A 23,861-nucleotide genomic window follows, 5' to 3' on the forward strand; every position below is an offset into this window, starting at 1 on the left:
CCGAGGTCAAGCTGGGGTCGATCTGCTATGAGGCATTATTGGTCTGTAGTGCATATTATTCGGGAAGTCAAAAGGGATTCGAGAATTGAATTTTGCTCGGATGCTCCTAGTTTGCTGGCCCTTGCCTAGTCCTTAGTTCTCCAATTCCCCAGTCTTTTCGCCATTTCTTTCAACTAGCCGCCCATAACGACGATCAATGTTCGGCGTGATGACATTGGCTAAAAGGGTTTTGGGCCCAGAACATCACCATGCTTTGGCCGTCCCATCGTGCTGCATTCCCCGCGAAAATTACCAGACGGACCCGAGATCTTCCCTTTTGATTACTTCTTTGGGAAGAATCCCCAAACTCGAGCAACTTTACCCCACCAAATCCCAGAGATTGATGCAGGCGAACAACGAAAGTAAAGTGTTCCAAGACTCAAAAAGTTGAACTTGACTTTTGATACCGTGGGAAAAGGAGGGGGAAACACGCCAGGCACAGATCTCCCGGTTGTGGCTGGCCCCTCCTTGGCCCATGACAAGGGCTATCATTGACTAACTCCCAAGGCTTCCAAGGCTCAGTCTTGGGGAGGTCACAAGCAATTAGCCCGTGTAGTATCCGACTTATAGGAACCCTTGGGATTCTCCATAAACCCTCCATGATTGGCGCCTCAAAGCCCGTCCCCCAAACCCCCCGTTTTTTTAGGAGGCGCTGCGCCACCAATGAAACCCAAATGACTAATCCTTGCCATTTCGTCACTCTCGTCCACGGGACTGCGTGAAACCTGACTTGAGAGCTGTGACCACGCAGATCGGGATTTGTGACGTTGATATTCAAGATTCTGCACGGCGAACAAGGGGGTATAAAGGGGTCCTTGCTAGCTACTCCGTACGAGATTGACGGGTCTCCGAGGTACTTTCGGATCAGACTAATGAAGTACCTAGTCCATGATCTCCTGATCGGAGGGAAAGACACATGTTTAGGTTCAAATGGATGCTTTATATGTCTTTACATAAATTATGTATATATATATATAAGATTGTTTCTATTGTATACTATAGCCACCCAACATCATTATTATTCCATTTTCCTTTGACCGGGAAGCCGTAACATATGACGTAACGTCGCCGACCTATTAGGGTTTTCCCGAATCACCGGCCCGTAAAGGTGTGAAGGGGGGTTTCCTTATATATGTTACAGAATATATAACAGATTGAATTTTATAATATATAAACCAGAATAGAAATGTAATGGATATTATTAAAATACCTGTAGTCATGAGCAATAATCACAGGGTTAGAAAAAAGAAAGAAAAAAAAAAAAAAAAACCCCCCCCCCCTCAAAACGAGGGGAACGAACATCCACCGACCCACTGCTGCGGATGAGAAAGTGGGTTGAGCCTTTGGGAATTTATAACGTCGTCAGGTCCTAAACCTGTTACCCAATCCCTGCTTCTCTTTCTCTCTTCCTTTTTGATCTTCCCCCTCCATCTTCAAATCCTACCTTTTACCTCTTATCTTACAACCCATCCTCCATTTTGATTAACTTGAATTATTATGTCCACGAAGGTTTTGCTCGTCGGAGCAGCGGGTGAAACCGGAGGTTCTATCGCCAACGGACTGTTGGATACCGGTGACTTTGTAAGTCTAACTTCCAGGCCTACCAATTGACCCCAGACTAATTGCTTTGATTTTCGCTAAATAGGAGGTCATCGCTCTTGTTCGCCCTATCTCGGCCCAAAAGCCAGCTATCACGCGCCTCCAGGATCGGGGATGCCAGATTCGGAAATGCGACTTGAAGGCCCCAGAGGAGCAGCTCATCGAAGCGTTGGCTGGTATTGATGTGGTTATCAGCTGTGTCGGTCCTGCCGAACAACAGGACCAGATCCCTCTCGCCAAGGCAGCCAAAAAGACTGGCGTGAAGCGATTCGTTCCATGTGGTTTCATCACCGTCTGCCCACCGGGTGGTATCATGTGGTTGCGTGATGAGGTATGAGGAATGTGGCACGGTACTCTAAGTCAGTGGGCTGATCAGTCTTTTGCTACGTACAGAAAGAAATCGTCTACAACCAGATCCGCCAGTTGTGGCTTCCCTACACCGTCGTCGATGTCGGCTGGTGGTACCAGCTCGCCTACCCTCGCCTCCCCTCCGGGCGTGTCGACTATGCCATGACATCTGGCAACGATGAAATTATTGGTGATGGCAACATGCCCACAGCACTGACTGACTTGCGAGACATCGGTCGCTACATGGCTATGATCATCTCCGACCCCCGCACTTTGAACAAGAAGATCCTCGCCTACAACCTGGTCTCCTCGCAAAACAAGATCTATGAGCTCATGGAGGAACTCAGCGAGGAGAAGATCGATCGCAACTACGTAAGTTGCACGGACTCTTGGCTCGGAATGAGTCAATGTGGCTAACCGATTTTTCTTTTTTCCGGAGCACAGATTCCCGAAGAAACCATCTGCAGCAGAGTCGTGGCGGCCCGACAAGCCAGTGAAACCTACCCCTTCGACCCAATCAAGTTCATTCCGCGGTACCTGGCCGAATATCAGCTCTCTTGGGGAATCCGCGGCGACAACAACCCCGAGTACGCCAAGTATCTCGGCTACCACACTACACAGGACCTGTACCCCGAATTCCAGCCTACAGATTTCCGCGAATATCTCGAGTCGGTCATTCGTGGTGCGGCCAAGGGTATCTACACCGATCGCGTGATCTCACGGAAGCACCAACGACACTTCCCACGTACCGAGTCCAGCGATTCCCTCTACACGCGCATATTCCCCCGCACGGAGTCGAGCGATTCGCTCATGTCGCGATGAATTGATGAATAGGAACCCCTTTTACGTATCTCGCGTTACCCCTCCGCCTCACCCAGGAAGCGACCGTTCTAGACAAACGCCTGCCCCGAACCGCTGCCATTTGGGAATATTTGACAAAGACTTTCATGACATCTCTCTCCTCCCCCTCTGACCCCATTTGACGGGGCCATGGAACTCAGTATGCAACCGACTGGTGCTTTTTTTTGGGGGTGTCGACAACCTTTTGGGCGTTTGTGATTTTATGGCCTTTGATAGACGCTGGCTACTTTTGATGCCTCCTCGATGGGCTTGGTGGCAATTCTTAGAGCTGGCATAGGAAATGCTTCTATTGTTTTGTTCATGCCATTCAATTTCGATTGTCCCATGATGGGATTTCTGCATATAGAAAATATATCCCAATCATCTATGATCCCAACCAGTTGTGCCTCGTTCTTTCCCATACTCGCAAAATTACTATCACCCTGCCCCCCGGCCATCCCCGGGCTGCTCGCTCGATCTCTAATCTTTGATTCACGTTTGGTACCTAACTCTTTGCTTTACCTAACCTCATCGGCCAGAAATCCGTATTTTTGTTTTTGAAATACACTATAGGAGATGTTTCCCCGACGCCGACTGGGATCGCGAACTTCTACCTGCGAACTGGGGCCAATCAGCGATGAGCCATCGACTTCACAAACTACCCCGGCAGTTCATCAGAATGAGCATGCTCTGGGTTTCACCGATATATACGGATCATTGACACCCCGTCAAATCAGCATCATCAGTCGGTATCCCCACCCTGTACGGGGGCTCTACATTCTAACACAGGCTTCCAGCCATCGGGTCGGCGATTGGAACGGGCTTGATGGTTGGTACTGGAAGAGCATTATCCATGTAAGATTGGTTCCTCATATCATGCGGATTTCTTCGATGCTGAATGACGTTGACTCCAATACAGGAGCGGTGTAAGTCATTCCCTGGGAACCTCACGGGCGAAGATATTGATCTGTTATAGCCGGCAGCTATAATAATCTCCTACACCATCGTCGGATTCGCGGTCTACCTCGTCCTCTCTGCCTTAGGTGAGGTGGGTTCATGGTTACCGAAACCATATACCGTTGCAGATCAAGCCGTTCGATTTTGTCATCCTGCACTTGGATTCAGCTTGGGATGGATGTAAGTCCCCCTTCGCGACGAGAGTTGCATCTAACTTGCTCCGTTTTCTGACCGCGCCCATAGATTTTGGCTGAAATATGCTGTTGTCACACCGAACCAGCTCACAGCTGCAGCGCTGGTAGTCTCGTATTGGGTCAGTGCGGAGCGAGTCAATCCTGGTATCTGGATTACAGTTTTCCTTTCGGTCATTGTGACTCTCAACTTCATCAATCACCGCCTCCCGAGCAGAATTGAGTTCTACGTCTCTTCATTCAAGCTTGTCGTTATGCTTGGACTCATGATACTTTCCACCGTCATTGCTCTGGGAGGGGGCCCGGATCAAGATATGAAAGGATTTCGATATTGGTCGTACCCCGGTGCTTTCGGCGCTAAGCCCCGTCATGATAACGCGTTTCTGGAGAAGTTCTACATAACCTGCTCGACGATGTCATCTGCCACGTTTGCGTACATCGGGAGTGAGCGATCTGGCATGGCTCACTTCCCGAACGTTCGAAAGGCTACCTCGAGAGCTATCCAGAATACCTTTTATCGAATCATGGTCTTCCACCTTCTAGCAATCACCCTTCTTGGGATGATTGTCCCTCAGGACTCGGCCACTGTGGTATTTTCTACCGATGCCTCCCATGAGGCTGCCGCATCAGCATTTGTTGCAGCTCTATATTTGGCAGGCATATCCGTTCTACCGGACTTGTTGAATGCATGCATACTGTTGTTCGTCCTGTCAATCGCAGACTACGATCTCTATCTGGCAACAAAGGCAATGTGCGACCTCGCAGTGAAGCATCGTGCCCCAGCTTTCCTATCACGCACTACCCGGAGAGGCGTCCCGATCTATGCTTTGGCTGTGTGCTCGTCAGCTGCAACATTGGCATATCTTAACGTCCGCCAAGACTCAACTGTTGTCTTCGGATACTTTGTGGACATGGTCACAATGCTCGGGCTGCTCACGTGGATTTCAATTCTCGTCACTCATATATCCTTTGTGCGAGCACGAAAGGCTCAAGGCATTCCCGACAAAGCTCTAGCTTTTAGAGCTCGATTCGGTCTTCCTGGAACGTGTTTGGCTCTCATTCTCTGCTTGTTCATCTCTGTCGCCATCGTCTTCGACTCCTTCAGTTTCGATGCAGGTGTTCGGACGTTCGACGTCAAATCCTTCATTGCCTCGTACATCAGCATTCCTGTCTACATTATCTTGATGGTTGGCTACAAGCTCGCTGTCCACAGTAAACGTGTTGACCCCAAGGAGGCTGATCTATGGACGGATAAGATTGAGCCGGACAATGAAAGGGGAGAGGGCCATAGCTGAAGGAAACTGATTGTGATCGAAGCTATTATGCTATGGGTTATTCTGGTCCGTCCTTGGGGATCAAGGTTCTTGATCATCTTTGTTGATCAACGGGAAAAAAAAAGCAATTACTATTCACCCTATTTTCCTGAATGTCTATTCCGTGCCTATATTCAGGTATTAACTCCAGCTTCAAGTTCCATTATTCGTCCAGTATCTAGTATGCCCTGGTGAATAACCCACGCCTCTCAATTCTCAGCAGGGCCTGTGTGTTTGACCTGGAAACATCCAAGACACTACTCCGTATGCATCCCTGAATCCTCGATATGTAAAATTGTACAGTTGGCACAATGACAGGTCAAGTGGGGGACGCTAATAGCAGCTACCCGAAGTTGGCGTGGGTAAACAGTTCTTTTGCGCAGCAACCACCCGTGCAGCTACTCTGTATACGGAGTAGGTAGAACTTGCAAGGTTGACGAGTCAAGTAAGACACTCTGCTGATTTAAGATCCTCATCCCCTCAGTTCCTCAATTCCCGATTGTTAGAACACTCACTACTCGTAAGGAAACCCAATGCATCTGCGGTTTGTTTACCCTCCACCATGCCTTCGCATGAGACTAACAAAAGAACCCTCAGGCGCAGTCGAATCTTGTCATTTCATTTTTCTTCCCACACTCCAACAGAACAGTATCCTTTCTTTCTCTTAAGTTGAATGGGGGCTCCTATGCTCTAAATTCCTCACACGAACATGGATCAACCCACTACCCCACAACATCAAAAAGAGGATTTCCGCACTTTTATCACAAGAGTGAACGTCAAATTTGGTCTCGAGATTCCCCTCCCTGGAATTGAATCCCCTTCGGCGAGAGAGAAAAACACCAGCCTCCCCAGTCAGATCTACAAGCATATCCGCCCGTTGTTCTTCAATAACAAGGTTGACAAGAGAAGTCTAATTGGCAACCTCGAAGAATGGGTCCACGGGAACCTGCCGTTGGCCGGCCCTGGCTACGCCCAGAACCCTAACTATCGGACCAATGCAGATCGTCGAGCAAGCCAACGACACCAGAGTGAGGAACCCGCGCTTCCGCTCTCGCTTACCGGCCCCGAGAAGGACATGTGTATGAAGCAGCTGCTAGCGCTTATGGAAGACGAGGAATATCTTTTGGCGAATGGTCGTGTGGTAAACACGAAAAAAAGGTTAGCAGCTAATTTTTTTGGAGATGCCAAGGGCTTATCGCCAAAGAAACAAAGGTTTGATGATGAAGATGAAGACGAACACTTTCACACCGCGCCGGATTCCCCCGTGAAAGGATCTGTGCTAGCTCGGTCCCCTTTGGCCAAGAATGGGGATGGAGGTTTACAGTTTCCTGAGATGGTACAGGCTGCGTTCCAAGGATCATCTCGGAGGGTCTCTGGGACTGTCAACTTGCCGGTCAATAACCAACGACCAATTCAGTCTCCTGCGCGGGGGCTGGTGGGAATTGTATCGCCAGCCAAAATTCCAGTTCACCCTTCTCCCAGGAGAAACGATGGACCCGTTCAGTCGCTTGGAAATAGCAAAGAGACCTTCCATTCTCCGGCCAAGTATTCGGGGACTTTCCCCCCGCCAGCGAAGGCACAACCAGTACAGGGCCAAGGGAATCACCAACCGCTCCCTAGGGAAGTGAGAACTAAATCACAGCCCAAACCTCAAGGCAATGTTCCCACTCCCACGAGGAAGTCGACGAGCACTTCGTCGCCAGCAAAGACTCCAGTGGCTGCCCAATCACCAGCGAGGAACCCTGGATCTGTCCGATCACCACCCAAAACCCCAAAATCGGCCAAATTACCCTCCCAATCGCCGTTGAAACAGATGGATCTTCGATCATTTGGGTTTGGCAACAACTTCAATAAAGAAAATTCTCCTACCGAGGGAGATGTTGAGTTTAAGAAGCCTAGCTTATTTGAAAGGCTTAGTGCAGCATCCGATGAATCGAAGCGTAACAATATGGGGCATTCGGCCAATACCAGCTTTTCATCAACGATCACTTCGTCGGTATTTATGTCTCGCGATGCTAGCATGGAGCAATCATTTGATACCGTCATGACAGACATGACCGAGCCAATGGATACGCAATCAACATATGCAGACTCGGTCGTCGGGTACATGGCTAGCGATGAGATGCAAAGGAGCGTGGATGCTGCTGCTATCTCTATGATGGTAAATGGAGACCCCGTAGAGACGGAGTATTCCCTTAAACAGGAGTTTGTTGATGAGCTCCTGTCCTATGGTCCGTTTTCGGCAGAAGAATCCTTCTCAACAACAATTCCGTTGCGATTCCGATATGAGCTAGAACGCATTGGACGCGCGTGGGGAATTCCCTTCAAGCAAATACTCGTTGGCGACCGTATTACCTTCAACACTCAAGATGATTTCTGGTCATGGGTCGGCGGACTTGGTCGACGTTATGGTCATCCCTTGCCAGAGAGATCGCCGCGCCGCGCCTGGGATGCTGCTGTTGGTGATTTCAAATCAGATAAGCACTCAGAGGTGGTGGTACTGTCAGGCGAATTAGACTGGTGTGATGAGTCTGAGCCGGGTATTTTCAAATTGAGACTCAACCCGCTCAAGCCAGAGCGGACGTGTCGATTCCACCGAAGATTTGGATCTGATAGATTCCTCACTCTTACTATTCCGGCTGCGGATCAGCCTCCCAGTCATCACAAACAACCTTCTTACCCTTCTGTCCTTCGCGAGAGTATTGCTTCATGGCTCACAAGGAATGATCATCATTGCCTCGGACGGACGTGGCGGGCTTTCTATGTCGAAGAAGTAAAAACTAAGCGAAAAGCCAAGGGTGAGCCTCGGTTTCGGGTTGAGCTGTTCGCCATTGATGGCGATGGCTTTGATCATGGGTATCAGGTACCCCCGGTGGTGGCACCTCCTCGACAGCAAAGTGACAACTATACTCCGATGAGTGTAGATGCTTTGTTAGAATGGCATATGCCCAAGATTGCCAATGCGAACCAAAGCAATTGCAAGCTCTTTCAGCGTATCTCTTTGGGCTTGTCGAAGACATTTGCGACAGTCAAGTTAAAGCCAACGCAAGTGCTTCGTCTGAGAGACGATCCAACCCGGACTGTCATGAATGATGGATGTGCTTTGATTTCGAGGACTCTTGCGAACCAAATTTGTGATCAATTGGGCATAACCACCGCTACGCCTAGTTGCTTCCAGGGCAGAATAGCAGGCGCTAAGGGCCTCTGGATGGTTGAGTGCCACCAGTCTAGTATCACTTCCATGAACGACGAGGACATCTGGATTCAGATCTCGGACTCGCAGTTGAAAATACACCCTCATCCACAGGAATGGGTCGACCCAGTTGACGAGGAGAAGTTGACGTTCGAAGTAGTCAACTGGGCTAAGCCATTGTACCCTGTTGACCTCAATATCCAGCTTCTTGCAATTCTGGAATATGGAGGGAACGTGAAGGAGTATATTGCTGAACTCACGAGTGACGGTGTGCAGAGACTTTATGACGACTTCCTGGAGGTTCTCCGATCAAACAGCCCCGTGGTTTGTCGAGCTCTGCTTCAGAAACTTAGACCCTCCGGCGAGGATAGAACTGGCAAAGCACGACGATTAGAGCAGTGGGTGACAAGTGATGTGGAATCCATCATTCGTTTCTCGGAGGCTGGCTTTGCCCCACGCGACTTTTTCCCCCTCCGGATGAAGATCCGCAAATACTTGACATGGCTTCTTGAGCGACATGTTGAAGAACTCAAGATCCAGGTCCCGCTCTCAACCTATGCATACTGCATTGCGGACCCATATGGAGTTCTCGGACCGGAGGAAGTTCACTTTGGTTTCTCCAATAACTGGCGGGATCCCCAGGGCCAGTTTGAAGACAACCTAGTCGATGGGGTAGATGTTCTCGTGGGCCGGCTTCCAGCCCATTTACCGTCTGATATCCAACGGCGCAGAGCCGTGTGGAAGACTGAACTACGTCATTTTAAAGATGTGATTGTGTTTCCCACCACAGGGACTTTTCCTCTAGCTGGTATGCTATCCGGGGGAGATTACGATGGTGATACGCCATGGATCTGCTGGGATCCAGAGATTGTCGAGAGGTTCCACAATTCTCCAATGCCCCCGCATGAATATTCCACAGAGCATTACGGGCTCACGAAACACTCCGTTCCGATGGCCTCCCTGAAGTCGACGGAAGACTTTTTGGAAAGTGTGTTTGATTTCAACCTCAAACTTTCAAACTTGGGTCGATGTACCGTCGAGCATGAGAAACTGGCATACGATGAGTCAGTCGACTCTCCGAAAGCGAAAGAGCTGGCCTGTCTTCTGGGTCATCTTGTTGATGGCCGGAAAGGTGGTGTTCATCTTTCAGAGCAAGCCTGGAAAGAATACCGCAAAGCCATTAGCCCTAAGCAACGTGCGCTTCCCGCATATCGGAACCCGGAGCGCAGGTCCAAACCGTCGAACATTGTCGACTACCTCAAGTTTAACGTCGCCCAGTCGGAGCTTCGCAGAATTCTCTCTGGTCTGAACGAGGCGTTCCCCGAGAACGATAGCCAAAACCAGCTCGATGATGACCTCATTCGTCCGTGGAGCGAAGCCGATGAAGCATCGAAGAGCAACTCTGAGCATAGTCAAGAGTTAAAAGACGCCCTCGGTGAAGTTAAGAGGTCGATAGACGAACTATACAAGCAGTGGAATCAGGGACACTCTGCTTCTACTGGCGACGAGTTCTCTGCTATATCACGCCAAGCTGCCGAGAATGCAGCTGCGCTCCCTCCTCCCAATGCGGGCAAACACCCGCTCATCCACACTTGGCAACATAGCCGCAATGAGTGGAAACGGTTGGTAGCCTCGTACGCCTACCGTCGATGTCCAAACTCCCGGTTTATTCTTCATGCCTTTGGCGAGACATTGTGCGAGATCAAGGCGTCCGTCTCGCCATCCCGCCTTATCACTAATGAGGTGGTCGCTTGCTACCAAGTGAATCAGAAAATGGTGGCACATCTCACGGCCAACGAATTGCCAGTGGATGAGATCGACGATGTAGATGAGTATGAAGACGGAGAAGCCATTGAAGCCATGCTATCCTTTTGAAAGGGACCGGTCGGTCATTACGATGATCGGATTGGAGGACAAATTGTCCATCGAAATGTGACGCGAGTGACGCCAACAACGACCCTGCATTTGATTTTGCCTATTTTGAATCTGAGCGATATTTTTCTTGTGGTGTCTGTGACTGTTAAACATCGCATGAGATAGATACCTTGTTATTTTTGCATATGTTAGAGTTGATAGACAGCCCCAATCACATGTTGTACCTAAACATGAAGCACTTTGAATAGATCATAACATCGGACTTTTGCCTAAAAGACTACCAAGCAGAGTTCATCCTAGTCCTCAAAGGTCAACTGCTAAAACACTCCCCACATCACATGCCGTGCTCAAGCCGAAACGGGAAGTATATGGCCCAACAAATATAAGATTGGGCCTATAAATTGAAACAAAGACTATATTTTGGGGTGTTGTACCCAATATTAAAATACATTAATATCGTCAAAAGAAATCAGGCTCCTAAGTACATTTCGTATCGGTCAACAGAGCGGTAAATGGGACTCACAGGCCAAAGACCAATAAATCACATTCCATACATGTATAGGCATATGATAGGACGGAGCAACGTCTTCCGGGACAATGTCAATCTACATAGTACAGTACATGCGTACAACGTACTTCGTATGGAGTAAGGGGAAAAAAAAGAGGTGCAACCGACGCAGCGAACCAAACACAATGCATAACTAGAACTACAACGTCTACAACATAAGTTGTACTTTGTAGTTCGTCGAGAAAAGGTATCAGGGATCAAGAGCGATCGTTTTCGCTCTCGTATTTGACCTGTCGAGCATATCCTAGCCCATCCTAGCGCATGTTGGGGTACATGCATACAGAGATACTAGTCGAGTTACAGTATTAGCAACGATAAAAATGGAAATACTATGACATAGGGAAATGATGAACTCCGGAGGGGTTCGTGGGGCCTTTTTTCCGGGATCATGGATTCTTCTCCGTAGGACAGATGTGTGATGTGTTTATTCTGTATCATCATACTATGTGTTGTGGTGGGTATACTCGCGAAATAGGAATCGACTACATAGTGAAAAGAGCTCCATAGGCAGGCGCGTTGGCACTACAAGTATATACATCATATGGTATACGCAGGACACAATTGTCGGTGACTTCAGAGTTTTCATATCACATCACAGGTAAAATAATCATTTTCGGTAAGATCGAAGTGCCAAGAGGGGCGAATAGATGCGAGTTTGTTGGGACAACGAGATATTTGACATGTGATGAGGAAAGGTACATCGGCAGCCATAGTAGAATGTATGGCCGAGCAGGTACCGTGAGAATGTGATTACCTCACCTTATTCTTCCTTCCTAATTGGGACTAGTGGATAAGTGACACTTTTTCACGTGAAAGACGATACGATGCGAAACTCCGACGTCTTGGGGTTCACTACTCTCTCTCTCTATGGACGATCTATGACCCGCCATGGAACCCCCAAAAACCGCTAGGCCAAAACCACCTATCCGAAAGATAAACGCCACAAGTCTGAGCTCGACCAATTCGCTCCCCTCCGCGCTTACAAGTAACCTCGCCCCATCACTTACGACTCCGCCTTATCATAATGCTCATCCATCCGTGATGGATGTCGATAAAGCAGAAGATCGATCTCGTCGAGCTGCCAGTGTATTATCGATGGATGATCTCGAAGCTGCGCAGGCCCTTGAGGGGCTTCGCTCCGGTACGTGGCTCTGATATCCCGAACCAGCCCACTTAGAGTGTCGCAACTTTCGGTTCTCGCTGGATTAGGATTACTGTGCGACGGGCCTTCAGCTAATCTCAACAATAGATTTCGGACAATCTCCTCGAACAGCGCGACAATCCCTGCCCGTCACTTCACCGGACCCACCGCAGCCAGAGCCACTATTGTCTCTGCTAACTTCTTCCCATCCACTTATCTCCTCTGCCATAAACGGCTCGGTTTCTGCTTACGCCACCTCGAAATCATACTCGCCGCGATTCAAGTCTGGTGCTGAGTTCATCGAGCGCAATATTGGATCACCTGTCGCGAACACCGTCGGCACGGTAGGCCGCAAGACTGGTGTCGAGAGTGGTCTCCGTTGGGCGCTACAGCGGCGAGATTCGACAAGTGAAGACTCAAAACACATCAATAAGCGACGAAAGATGGATGGAGATGTGTCGCCGAGGACGATGAATGGGGAGAAGGGTCCAGATGGCTCAGCTCACCCACCGCGAACACGAAGCTCGTCCGATCTCTCCATGAACGAGTCACTCCCGCCGTACGACGAAACAAGGTCTCCTCACTACGAAGAGAAACCAGGAAGACGTGCTGAGCCGACATGGCAAAGCCGACTAGTTATCTCAACTTCTGGACTCGGAGTTGCCATGAGCGATGAATCGTTGCGCAGTCTGCAATATTGTCTAACTTGGCTTCGATGGGCAAACGGTCGATTAGGCAAATCCATTGTAGCACTGCACAGTGCTGTCAACGAATGGGAAAACCACAAAGCACGATCACCATCGGATATGGAGGCGGGAGACAGTGGGCAAGAAAGTGCCTCGTTGCTTATCCAGCGCATCCAAGCTGTCAAGGCCGATGTGCTATCGACCTTGAAACAAGTAGTGGATGTTGTTTCCAAGTATGCAGGAGGCGCCCTTCCAGAAAATGCCCGCCATCTAGTGCGTCGACACTTGACGTCTCTGCCGCACCGCTTCCAGGTTGCATCCACATCGCAGCCACCACCAGACTCCCCAGCTGCCGCCTCCGATGCCACAATCAGTGCTCATCGCATCCTGGTGCTAGCCCAAGAGGGTCTGGACATGATGGCGCAAGTTAGCGGTGTCGTCAATGACACATTGGTCAGTGCTGAGCACTGGTGCGAGCGGCTCGGCCGGAAACGACCCGAGAATGGAGCTTCATCCGACATGCCAGAGAAGCAGGGTGAATCTTCCTCTGACGCTCAGCCATATGGGATGGATATTAAGCAGTCTCTCCCAGAGAATTCGATTCAAGACGACGTCTCGATGTCCGGAATGGAGAAAGTATAAGTCAAAAAGCTTTCTCTCGTCTCTCTTTACATATTTTCATTTTCTGTCACCTTTTGCCTCTTATCTCGGCGATTCTCTCTTGTCTTTCTCTTGTGGGATATTTTCCCCCTTTTTCTTTCTTTCTTTTTTTCTTATGATTGATATCCTTTTTGCTATCTTCATTCCGTCTGGAGTGATAGGAAAATCCCTGGAGATTATGGCGTTTATTTGTTTCAGCGTGCGGTTATTGTTTTCTTTTGGATGGGCTCGGTTATCCTACTATTATAGTTATGGACTCTATGGTTTTCGGTATAGATATATGCAAGAGGGTGCGCGCTCAAGCTGAATGAATGCAGGCTATTCATCGATTTACACTTCAAATTTTCAGGAGATCGTGTAAGCGATCAAATTCCTCAAGTGCTGCTAACCACATGTTTTCCGGTTGCACCGGCCCCGGACCTGTCAACATGCTCAACAAGCCGTCAGTCACATGGGCCACAGCTATATTTGCCCTTTTTTTTGTTTTAGACACCGTTGATATGCCATGTCATATATCATCTCATTTGCAACTTATCCACAATGGGCTTTTCGAGCGAGAGACTGAGCCACTCCCATACCAATGGCTTCGAGACCACCAAAATCCTCTGCAGGACACCAGCTAATAGCCAGGCAACGTTTCACTGTTGACATAAAACGTGTCGTAGGTGCTGCTGAAGCCATTGAACTGGGTGGCCGTGGTACTTGTATATGCTGGAACTCCATCAGTTCTGTTGAAATTCCAAGAATGAAATGGTGATACCCACCTCCCATGTTCTTATATTTGAGCCAATCTCCAATCTTGACTTCAGAATCAAGCGTCACCTCGCGCACAACACAATCGGTGCTGTCACATGTAGGTCCCCAGATCGAGTACCGATGATCTGTTACTTGCAAAGCATCCCCTGATTTTGGTTTATGCAACAAACCCCTGGCCTTCTTACTCTTGACCAAATAAGGAACCATTGTCTCTTTCTCCATAATCACATTCATAAAATTTCCGTATATGCCATCATTTTGATAAAGCATGTCTGGAACACCAGACCGAGCCGCACTCCCAAGCTGACGACGACGTGAAATCACTCGACATACAAGAGTATACACACTACGAGCAAAAAGCCGACCTGGTTCTGCGATCGTTGTGATACCAGCTGGAAACTCGGACCCAATTGCGTCTCGGATAATGGGGGCCATAGACTCAAAGCAATCGTCTTGAAAGCCGCCACCGATATCGAGAATTTTGGGGTGGAAACCTAAACGTTCAGCTTGTGAAAAGGCCAGACGTGCATCTTTGATGGCCTTGCAAAATGATGCTGGGTTGGTAGCACCCGTCCCTAATAGTTCCGCATGGTCAATAATTATGACCAGCTATAAAAGACCAGAAGTATCTAAGTACTTACCAACATGAAAGCTGACACCAATCACGTTCATTCCAAGCTCCCAAGCTCTTGAAAGAAGCTCCTCGGTCGTATCCAACTGCGCACCAAACTTTTCGCCCAGACAAATGAAAGCACCCTCGTCATTTGCATAGATACGAAGTAACAGCTGAGCTTCTGGCATGTGTGCCTTGATGGTATCCAATTCGTCGATATTGTCAAATGTTGTTCGCAAGACGCCAACCTCGCGTGCAAAGGCTACAGCGGCGGGTGCTTTGCATGGATTGGCGAACAGAATCCGGGCTGGATCTACGCCGAGACTGAGAACTGCGCGCACCTCTTCAATGGACGCACAGTCAAACCCCGTCCCCAGTTCTGCAAGAACTTTGAGGAAGGTTGGGTCACAATTGCATTTGACCGCTGCAGGAAAAAATGTTAATTTTCTGTTTTAAAAATGGGAACATGATAGAATGGGGTAATATACCATAATACGGTCGTACGGCGGGCATATGCTGAGTCCAACGACGATGTTGTCGAAGTATCTGGCCCAAATCTGCGATGAAGAATGATTCATCGCCACCAACCACAGAGCGTTTGGCTATACGGGCAATGTGACTCTCAATTGCGAGATCGACCAGCTCATCTGGTGAGGGATTTCGATATCCGGTGGCATGTATGATTTTGCCCGTGGTCACAGTTTCACTAGGAGCAGGGAGGAGAGCCATGACTGTGGAGAGTAGTCGATTGAGAAGAACTGTGGTAAATGGAGAGTTTTGTAACTGAAACAACATTACAAAACATACGTCGGACTATAATACAAATCCCTGAAGTATATAGGTCCTTTTGGAAAGATGTACTGTGCGCTTCGGTGGACACCGTGCGGATCGATCGTTTAAAGAGGCTCGGGATGAACTAACAGGTGAACAAACGCCATTAAAAGGCAAGTTTTTGCACGCAATTGAAACTCTGCATTACGTTGGATCTCACGGAAAGGAATAAGCAACAAGTCGCACGGGATAAAGACCTCACTTCCCCAGTTAAACTGTGAGAGAGCCAATTATATTTTTGTTGAAACAAGTTGACGTGTGTGTTCTAGGGCTTTGCATATTATGTGCATGGGATGAAGACGATCAATCAGTGACTAGATCGGTCGATTGAGGCAATCCTGCTTCGATATTGGGTACTTAGTACTCCATATAACGAATGTGATCAGCTCAACACTATTTATGTGGATTGTGGAGACTCGATGAGTGAGGGCGTGGAGTTGGATGCATGAACGGGGGTCGAGGTAACAAGGTAACATCACACAAGTACACACAGGTACATCCAGGTCATCACTGCACTAAATATCTGAGTAGTGCGACCAGGATGTTGGTAATAGTATGCTTCGAATGTAAAGCTGAAATGCTGAGACTGATATTCCCCGGGATATGTTGAACTAAATATTGGACTAATATCTCTATGAAATAAGAGAATCTACAAAATAGCAACGCATCAATTGCATCAATCCTTTTTTTTATGTCATACCAATTCAATTCAAGTTTGAACATGCAGGAACCACTTAACTTGCCTGTGATGCGCCGATCTATGGAGGCGCAGCTGAAGTACAAAAAGCACAAAAAAGGAAATGTCCACAATTTGAAGTTCCATTCCTTTGGAGTCTTTTGGAGTCAGATGAGTTGTTTTCGGTTCTTTCACCCCCAGATTATCCCGCTAGGGCCTCGATCTTTCTCCCTTCACTGTATTTCTCGGCTTTGTCGGGCAATTATACTGTTACACATCGAATGCACCATGCAATACATGTCGACCTTCGGAGGTCTTGAACTCTAGGATTTACTTGCATATTTGCTTCTTTCATGGAAATTAAGATCTACGGGGCTGTGACCTTTGGGGTAGTCAGCTGTCTATACTCCGTAGATGACTGTTCTTTATAACATATAACATTGGAATCCTCCACTTGGGAGCTTTTTCAAACCCCGGAAGATTTTAGTTTCAGCGGACTAGTTAAAGTCAGAATGACCGGGAAATGGAATATCCATGAGTCCAAATACATCCTCAATAGCATCTATGCGGTGCAATGTCTGAGTCAGAATCTATTCTCAGACCTAAATATGTATGCACGTTGACAAAGCTTTGAAAACCGATCTTATTTTTCAGTGGGAAGTCAAGTGTTCTCCCCCACAATGCCACGTCCTTGAACCCATTGGACCTCACTTCATTGCAGGAACCTGCTGAGTGACGCAGTGAAGCACCCCACCAGTAAGGGGAATGGCGTTGGCATATACCTGCCGAATCACCCGCTCAGGTAGCAACCGCTGAAACATTTCCAAAGCCTTTTGATCCCTTTCTCCGTCACCAAATTTGGGGATTATCAAACCTCCATTAACAAAATAGAAATTCACATAACTGGCCGCTAGTTCATCGTGATCGGATTTCACCAAGCCTCGTGGGTCAGGTTCTTCAATAGTGTGGATCTGCAGGCGCCGACCCTTAGCGTCTGTCTCACAGTCTAGAATCTCTCGGATCTCCGTAGACAACTCTTTCCACAGGTCAATCGCAATGGCATGGGGTTTAGAGTAAGCGATGATACCAGGGCGCACGAATCTCGCCTCAGCATCCATATGCACGTCGGTAATGTCGACATTGCGCCGCCCAGGAAACCATATCACTTTTTCAATACCGAGCACCCGCTTCAACTCCGTCTCGATCTCGCCCTTGGACATCCCTGGGTTGCGCACATCACATACAATGCTACTCTCCGTGATGAGTAGGGTTCCTTCACCGTCTGTAACAAGACCACCGCCCTCGGCGCGAATTGAAGTCTCGATCTGCGTAACGGGGCTGGGCTCGCGGTCGTGCTCGATTACCCACCGCGCAAAATCTGTGTTTTCCTGTAGTGCTTTCTCGTCCATCAAGGGCCATTGCTGACCCCAGCAAACTCCGTCGTCTTCGGGTTTCTTCCCACCCCATTCATTGAACCGGAAATTGATTGCGAAGCGTTGATGTGGGAATGCTCCTGTCCTGTCGCGCACGTAGACTGGACCTGTGTCGCGTACCCAGCAGTGGTTGATTGGACACGGGATAATGGATATTTTTGATGCGTCTTTCACAAAAGTCTTGACTAGGGACTCGGCCAATTGGATTTCTTCGGGCCTCACGTACAGCCGAACTGGTTCGAACTCGGTTATTGCCGCCGCTAGTTGAGCTAATTCATTGCACATAGCATCAAATTGATCGGGGGGCAGGGAACATCGAGATGGTAACCCCATGATTGTCGCTTCGTGGGGCTCTGACTCTGCTGGGAAGATGTAGCTTCCTTGTTGAACTTTGATTTCATCGCTGCTGGCATCAGATGGTTGGAGCCAGGTACGTGTGGTGGTATAGAGATTCGACAGCAATTTGCAGAATCGCTCGAAAAGCATCATGTTCATAGTCACCTGTGGATTATCACCATTCTCATGTCAAGCTGGAGTTTCTCTCCTTTTTGAAGATGCAATTCGGTTGCCTTGGTCCTCATTATTCTCGTACGTTATCTGCTTGGTGTAACAATGACTACTTCAACGTTACTCACAACAGTCAAGTTGTGTTCTTGGTACAAAGCGTTATTTCCCCATTAAATCACCGCGATACAGCGGGTTTTCGGGTTCACTAAAAAGCAACCAGCCCAGAGAGATATTTCAAGAATAATACATATAGCGCAAGACCTCTATTCCAATACTAAATACTCAAATGACCTGACAGCCAAACTTCACCTGTAGTGATGCGAAAGGATACTAAATCTACCTGAGCTGACTTGTCATGGCGTCAAAATATATGCAATAAAAAGGCCCTTGGTGCTACTATATACAGCCTGACGCATGCTGTTCCGTCAGCAGGGGCTCACGTTCCATCTCTTCATCTGCAGACTCAGTCCAGGAGATCTCTTCCATGCGACCACTAAGCCATAACATAGGCATAGCAGTAACTGCAGAAAGAATTCCCAGCCCAAGAGTCATGATCTTCCACCCGTACCGGTACTCCACAAACCCACCTACCATAGGCCCTAATGCCAACCCGCCAAAATGGGCCATATTCTCTAAACTAAAAGCTTGAGCCACGGCACCTCTGCTCCCAAAGACCCCAGGGTCTCCAGCTTCCATGTCATCCAGAACACGCTGCATCTCCACTATCAAGGCCGGCTCGCTTAAGTCGATGCACATTCCAACAAGACCCAGAATCACACAAAGAAGGCCTATGTGGGATGGTGAGTTTTCCTTAACAAAACGAAGACAGATCAGACTTGGGGCTAGAATGGCAAAGCTTGCAAATGTAATGACTCTCGTTCCAAGGCGGTCAGATAAAAATCCTAGAAAAGCAAGTCAGGATCATGCATTAGAGTATGATGATATGATATCGGCGTACCGAAAAATGGTTGGAAAACGGCCGCTGCAGCACCTGGCAAGAATATCAGACCTGCGCCTAGAACATTCCAGTGGAATGTGTTCTCCACAAAGACTGGGAGTGTCTATAAAGGCATTGTCAGTGTAATTCCAATACAAAAGACTGAATTCCATACCGCATCAAATGCCGAGACCACAAGAGCCGCGACTATAACTGCCCAGAGGCTAATAAGAATCCGTGGCTGCTTTAAAAGTTTGCCAAGCGCAAAAGTACTCTTAGAAATTTCCGTGACGGTCTGACTGCTATTGGTTATAGTCTCTAGAGCTCCATATGGCGGCTGCTCGGGAATATAACCATTCTCCTGACTTGGCCGCTCGCCATCAGTAAGACACAGCCAACGTTCAGCAATTCTCTTCTCGACAACGGCGAGTCTAAGAAAGAAGTCAAGAGCAATGATTCCAAACGCCATACCAAAAACGGCATAGAATCCTCCAACTTGGTAAACCAGTCCACCGAGTAGTGGACCAGACATAAATCCCAGTGTCATGGCGGTGCCGAGATATCCAATCATTTGTCCAAGACTCGTTCTATCTACTGCATCTGTCACAATTGAAAGACCAGCTACTGAAACCATTGCCGTTGCTGCGCCTTGGAGCACTCTGGCGATGATATACCATGTCACTGAATGTGAAGCTGTCAAAATGACCATAGATGCAAACAATAGCACGAGTCCAGATAGATATGGGCCCTGTCGTGTTCCGGAGATATCTAACATGTATCCAAATATAGGACAGCATGTAAGTGCCGAGACGGCTTCAGAGATGAGTAGGACGCTGTTCCAATATTCTCCTATCAAATGAAGATGGTTATTAGTAAATGAGTATCTATCTTCGTAAATATTTCGTACTATCTTCGAATGCTACTCCGGCTCGTGAAACTAGTGCCTGGGGCATGATAGGAACAATCTGCAGCGGTCAGGTAAGGATCAAAGATCTTAGTCAGAAAATTTGTACCATAGCATAAAGAAAGAGATCCTATATGGGATTTAATTAGCGGGGGTTTACTTTGTTTGAACATCAAGGGGGCGGGGAGGATACCGTGAACATTGACAGAGAAATCGTCGTCACTATGAAGGATTGTGACGACCTCAGCGGCAACAGCCACGGTCGCTGGTCGCGAAGCTTCAAAAACGGCTTCGACCAAGTCATAATCAGTGACCCGGCTCAACCACCGTGCTGAGTTGATATTTTAGACGGTGTGAGGCTGGAAGTTGAAGCGGAAGATTCGACTTCGAAAAGTCGGATAGGTGGGCTTGTTCTCCTTAATGTTTACTTTTTCTGTATGCAGTCCAAAACCTAATCATTAACGGTCGCGATTGGGTAAAGATTCTCGTTAAGAGGGGCGATGTGTTCAATTGTAGCTGCATTTGCAATCAGGTTTTGCGCTAGACGCTGTAAGGGAGATCCTCGGATCACTGCTGATCTCTGGGACGCTGTGGCTTAGATGTGTGGATGACGTTAATTTCGCTGTATAGTATAAGGATTTGACAACAAATACAGATGCCTAGCAAAAATCTCAAATGTTTGGTGGAGGAAATCGTTGCGGCAATGGAAATGCTCATGCTCCCCACAAATCAGACCCACAGATAGAAATGGTATAATAGCTGGGGGCTAAACGATCCAACTCTTGAGATATTATCAAGTCGAATGCAGCAATTCAAAGGGAAGCCGTCGGAATCCCAGGTTGGACAGATGTCTTCATAAATGTCCACATATGTAACACAAACCAACTCCGTGAAAGGCGATGATGGCATACATAGCTTGGCAAAAAAATTAAACTACACAGTGTTTCCTTGGATGGTTACTCAGGCTTCTTTATATGCTGGGCTGAGATAACTTGCAATCATGTTCAACCACCTGCAATGCGACAATAAAATATAGTACGCCTGTATAACCAAGGCTGTGAACTCGGGTAGTCGACCAAATTTGGCCATGGCAAATCTTGCAATCTCACTCTTCCTATTCCAATAACATAGTATCAAATCTGACCTGTAGGTCTTTGGTCACAACATGGCAGGCTCTCTTTTCTTCCTCTCCTGGCTCTTCCGTACCCTCTATCAACTTCCTGACTGCTTGGCTGCTTGGCTGCCACTTCCTCTTAGAAACCGCACGATAAACTTGAGCTCCATGTCCGTGAAAAAAATAGGCTCTATCTTTGATTCCATCTGTCGCGGCCAATATGTCATGATATGAAGCAAATATCTCTCCCCGTCTCAACAAACTGTAACTGCAAGTGGATCCCGAGAAGAGGAGCCGCAAGCCTCAACCTTGGAACCAATCAAAAGGTTATTTTCTGAGCTTCGATCCTACTTTGTAGTTCGGCATCACATAAGAATGTGGATTAGCAGTTGGAAGAGACGTTAGTCTCTTTCTAACATTAATTAGCTGAGTGTTAAGGGTCTTAATTTGAAGTCACTTACTAGTTGGCGCTGTCGCCAGGAAATTCACTCTCGACAAAGGCAAAAGTCATTGGATTCATGATAAACAAGAATAGTCGGCCGCCTATGCGGCCTTATCATGTCTTTTAGATGTCGTTTAGATGTATACGAAGGCGTTTAAAAAAAAGCATACTTTGTGCAAGAGACTTTTCTATGTATACCGTCTGACTGAAGAAATTCCAATACTCATATTGCAAAATGTACTGCAGCAAAAATCTGAACTATCGCGCTAGCAGTTAGAGACTACCGTGCGTTGCCATCAACCTCCTCCAGATAATCCATATCTGGGTTTTGTTCCTATTCCTCCTCTTCACCGTTCTCAATCATCTCTTCTACCTCCTCCACGCAGCTACAAACAAAATCCCGCACAGAGTCCCAGTGACGGATTCCACTCCCTGACCAAAACGCCCAATGCCAGTACTGATACTCGCCGTCTTTGACTTCCTTTCTCGCCTGCGCCTTGCCTTCCTTCCAATATTCAGGAGGAACAATGAAATGATCGAATGAATCGCATTCAGTGCCGGGCTCAAGTTGGATCATTTTATAATCAATGTCTCCCAGCTCATCTTCGTAATGCTCATAGCCAATGTCTGCATTGCCGTCTCCCTCTGTGGTAATATGTTGAATTCCCGCTATACCACCTGCGAAGAAGTGCCAGCCGCCCATGAATCTAGACGATCTAGTCAGTTATGGCCTCGATGACATAGGTGTCATTTCCGCAGGCAATTAGGTTTGCAATACTTACCCGTTCGCCAATCGAACCATCTCTTTGAAATCAGCGGGTAGCTCACCGACTTTCTCTTCGGCCGCCGTGATCTCCTCCTCTGAGGCAGGGTCGTACAAGATATCCTTGGCACTCTGTATCCCCATGGACTGATACTCTTTGCGGTTGACTTTCCATGCCCCCTCAGCGAGTCGATCCAACAACTCCCTCCATCCAACCTTAGATGGATGCAATGCCCACTGTCTCCCATGCTCAGCCCGTAGCTCCAGCGCAGCAGTTATCTCCCTCACTATAACCACTGCATCTTCTTTGGGAATGAAGAAAGGATTACTTTCCTTCCCACCGCGGGCTAATAGAGGCAAAACATCGTAGATACCAGGCACCATCAAAAAATCTCCCAATTCACCCCCATTAGTAAATAAATCCCGTCTTAGCCCTTGGCCAAGGATATCCGCCGCCGTTTGCAATTCCCCCGAGCGAATCGTGAGCTCAACGGCCAACCGCCGGTATAGTAAATATGAATGTTTTTTTTCCCTTTTCAGGCCCCCACCCACACTCTTCCCTCGGTGTATCCGGTGTTGCATAGAGTTTCTGCACGACCTCGAGTGCTTCCCGTGCTAAATTGTCGGGCGGATAAGTACACGGGACGGTTGTTTTCGCGAGTAGTCGCGCACACATCGCCAGCATGGCTGGATCGTCTGTCTCGCGCCAAATAGAAGAAGGGTTCTCTGGCTCGGCGAGTCCAACGTGCTGAAGCATCCAGCCCGTACGGGTGCATTCCCGGTATTTTCCCCATTGCTGTTGGGTTATCCAGGTTTCACGGGTTTCTCGATCAGAGCATGGTGCCCTCCTGGGTTGGGGGAAGGTGGATTTGTGCACATCCCAGAAAATCTGTAGAGTGGTAGGAGTTGATATCTCAAAGTCTAGGTTTTCGCCCTTGTCGGTGAATTCGAAATCTTTTACCAATCTAAATACCGCCGAGGCGATCAAATGGGCCTCGGTGAAGTGGCTGGACAGGATCAGAAGTTCTGTTAAACGCAAGATATCACAGACGGCGTATGAGAAGTCTTCTTTGTCGATGTAGGATCTGATTAACCGTGGGAGTGTTTGGTGAGATTTAGCTTCCCAGTGGTCTGTCCATTGGATAGACATGTCATGGGTAGGGCCGGGGAACTCCAAGATATTTTGGGATTCTCAGATAATTTAAAAAGCAGAGATTGATTCTACAGGGTCTAGGGATGGTAGCTTTTATATGGAGTGATGTGTGAGTTAGGTTTGGTCGATGCCAAGGCGAGCGCCTAGTGCTGCCTAGTCCACCCTGTCCTGATGTGGTTTAGTGGACGGGATGTGCATTGGGGGCTACGATAGTTGGAGTATCTGTGGGTTTGTCGACGAGAAGTTACTAGATCCGTGTACAAACCTTTCACAGTGGGAATAGCTTAGGAGTAAAGAGAAGGTCCAAAGTTTATATATTAGG

At 48.0% G+C, this 23,861-nt stretch overlaps 8 protein-coding genes across 8 annotated transcripts; 4 read left to right on the forward strand and 4 right to left on the reverse strand.

The window, feature by feature from the left end:
* Positions 1 to 1,536: 1,536 nt before the first annotated feature.
* Positions 1,537 to 2,808, forward strand: N7455_010901 (aromatic alcohol reductase; the record flags this gene model as incomplete). The annotated part of the gene is made up of 4 exons (XM_040953090.2): positions 1,537 to 1,620; positions 1,685 to 1,969; positions 2,032 to 2,358; positions 2,431 to 2,808. 4 exons carry the CDS (start codon positions 1,537 to 1,539, stop codon positions 2,806 to 2,808), a joined length of 1,074 nt encoding a protein of 357 aa, XP_040816430.1.
* Positions 2,809 to 3,402: 594 nt separating this feature from the next.
* N7455_010902 (putative amino acid permease) lies at positions 3,403 to 5,269 on the forward strand (the record flags this gene model as incomplete). Its single annotated transcript, XM_065606542.1, has 4 exons — positions 3,403 to 3,659; positions 3,746 to 3,752; positions 3,803 to 3,963; positions 4,027 to 5,269. 4 exons carry the CDS (start codon positions 3,403 to 3,405, stop codon positions 5,267 to 5,269), a joined length of 1,668 nt encoding a protein of 555 aa, XP_065460505.1.
* A 727-nt stretch (positions 5,270 to 5,996) lies between these two features.
* N7455_010903 (RNA dependent RNA polymerase) lies at positions 5,997 to 10,355 on the forward strand (the record flags this gene model as incomplete). The annotated part of the gene is made up of 1 exon (XM_065606543.1): positions 5,997 to 10,355. One exon carries the CDS (start codon positions 5,997 to 5,999, stop codon positions 10,353 to 10,355), a length of 4,359 nt encoding a protein of 1,452 aa, XP_065460506.1.
* Positions 10,356 to 11,811: 1,456 nt separating this feature from the next.
* On the forward strand, positions 11,812 to 13,392 carry N7455_010904 (putative clock controled protein (Ccg-8); the record flags this gene model as incomplete). The annotated part of the gene is made up of 2 exons (XM_040952885.2): positions 11,812 to 12,064; positions 12,173 to 13,392. 2 exons carry the CDS (start codon positions 11,812 to 11,814, stop codon positions 13,390 to 13,392), a joined length of 1,473 nt encoding a protein of 490 aa, XP_040816594.2.
* A 637-nt stretch (positions 13,393 to 14,029) lies between these two features.
* N7455_010905 (type III PLP-dependent enzyme) lies at positions 14,030 to 15,508 on the reverse strand (the record flags this gene model as incomplete). Its single annotated transcript, XM_065606544.1, has 4 exons — positions 14,030 to 14,121; positions 14,175 to 14,741; positions 14,808 to 15,203; positions 15,268 to 15,508. The coding sequence occupies 4 exons, from the start codon at positions 15,506 to 15,508 to the stop codon at positions 14,030 to 14,032; spliced, it is 1,296 nt and encodes a 431-aa protein (XP_065460507.1).
* Positions 15,509 to 16,993: 1,485 nt separating this feature from the next.
* On the reverse strand, positions 16,994 to 18,208 carry N7455_010906 (agmatine deiminase family protein; the record flags this gene model as incomplete). Its single annotated transcript, XM_040953122.2, has 1 exon — positions 16,994 to 18,208. One exon carries the CDS (start codon positions 18,206 to 18,208, stop codon positions 16,994 to 16,996), a length of 1,215 nt encoding a protein of 404 aa, XP_040816591.2.
* Positions 18,209 to 18,622: 414 nt separating this feature from the next.
* On the reverse strand, positions 18,623 to 20,371 carry N7455_010907 (MFS transporter; the record flags this gene model as incomplete). Its single annotated transcript, XM_040952933.2, has 6 exons — positions 18,623 to 19,128; positions 19,185 to 19,287; positions 19,339 to 20,012; positions 20,071 to 20,128; positions 20,177 to 20,197; positions 20,261 to 20,371. 6 exons carry the CDS (start codon positions 20,369 to 20,371, stop codon positions 18,623 to 18,625), a joined length of 1,473 nt encoding a protein of 490 aa, XP_040816452.2.
* A 1,565-nt stretch (positions 20,372 to 21,936) lies between these two features.
* On the reverse strand, positions 21,937 to 23,536 carry N7455_010908 (SMI1/KNR4 family protein; the record flags this gene model as incomplete). The annotated part of the gene is made up of 3 exons (XM_065606545.1): positions 21,937 to 22,330; positions 22,406 to 22,939; positions 23,028 to 23,536. The coding sequence occupies 3 exons, from the start codon at positions 23,534 to 23,536 to the stop codon at positions 21,958 to 21,960; spliced, it is 1,416 nt and encodes a 471-aa protein (XP_065460508.1). The 3' UTR covers positions 21,937 to 21,957.
* Positions 23,537 to 23,861: the final 325 nt, after the last annotated feature.

This window comes from Penicillium solitum, assembly GCF_028829755.1.
Source record: "Penicillium solitum strain IBT 25940 chromosome Unknown utg000008l_segment0_segment0, whole genome shotgun sequence".
Taxonomy (NCBI): Eukaryota; Fungi; Ascomycota; class Eurotiomycetes; order Eurotiales; family Aspergillaceae; genus Penicillium; species Penicillium solitum.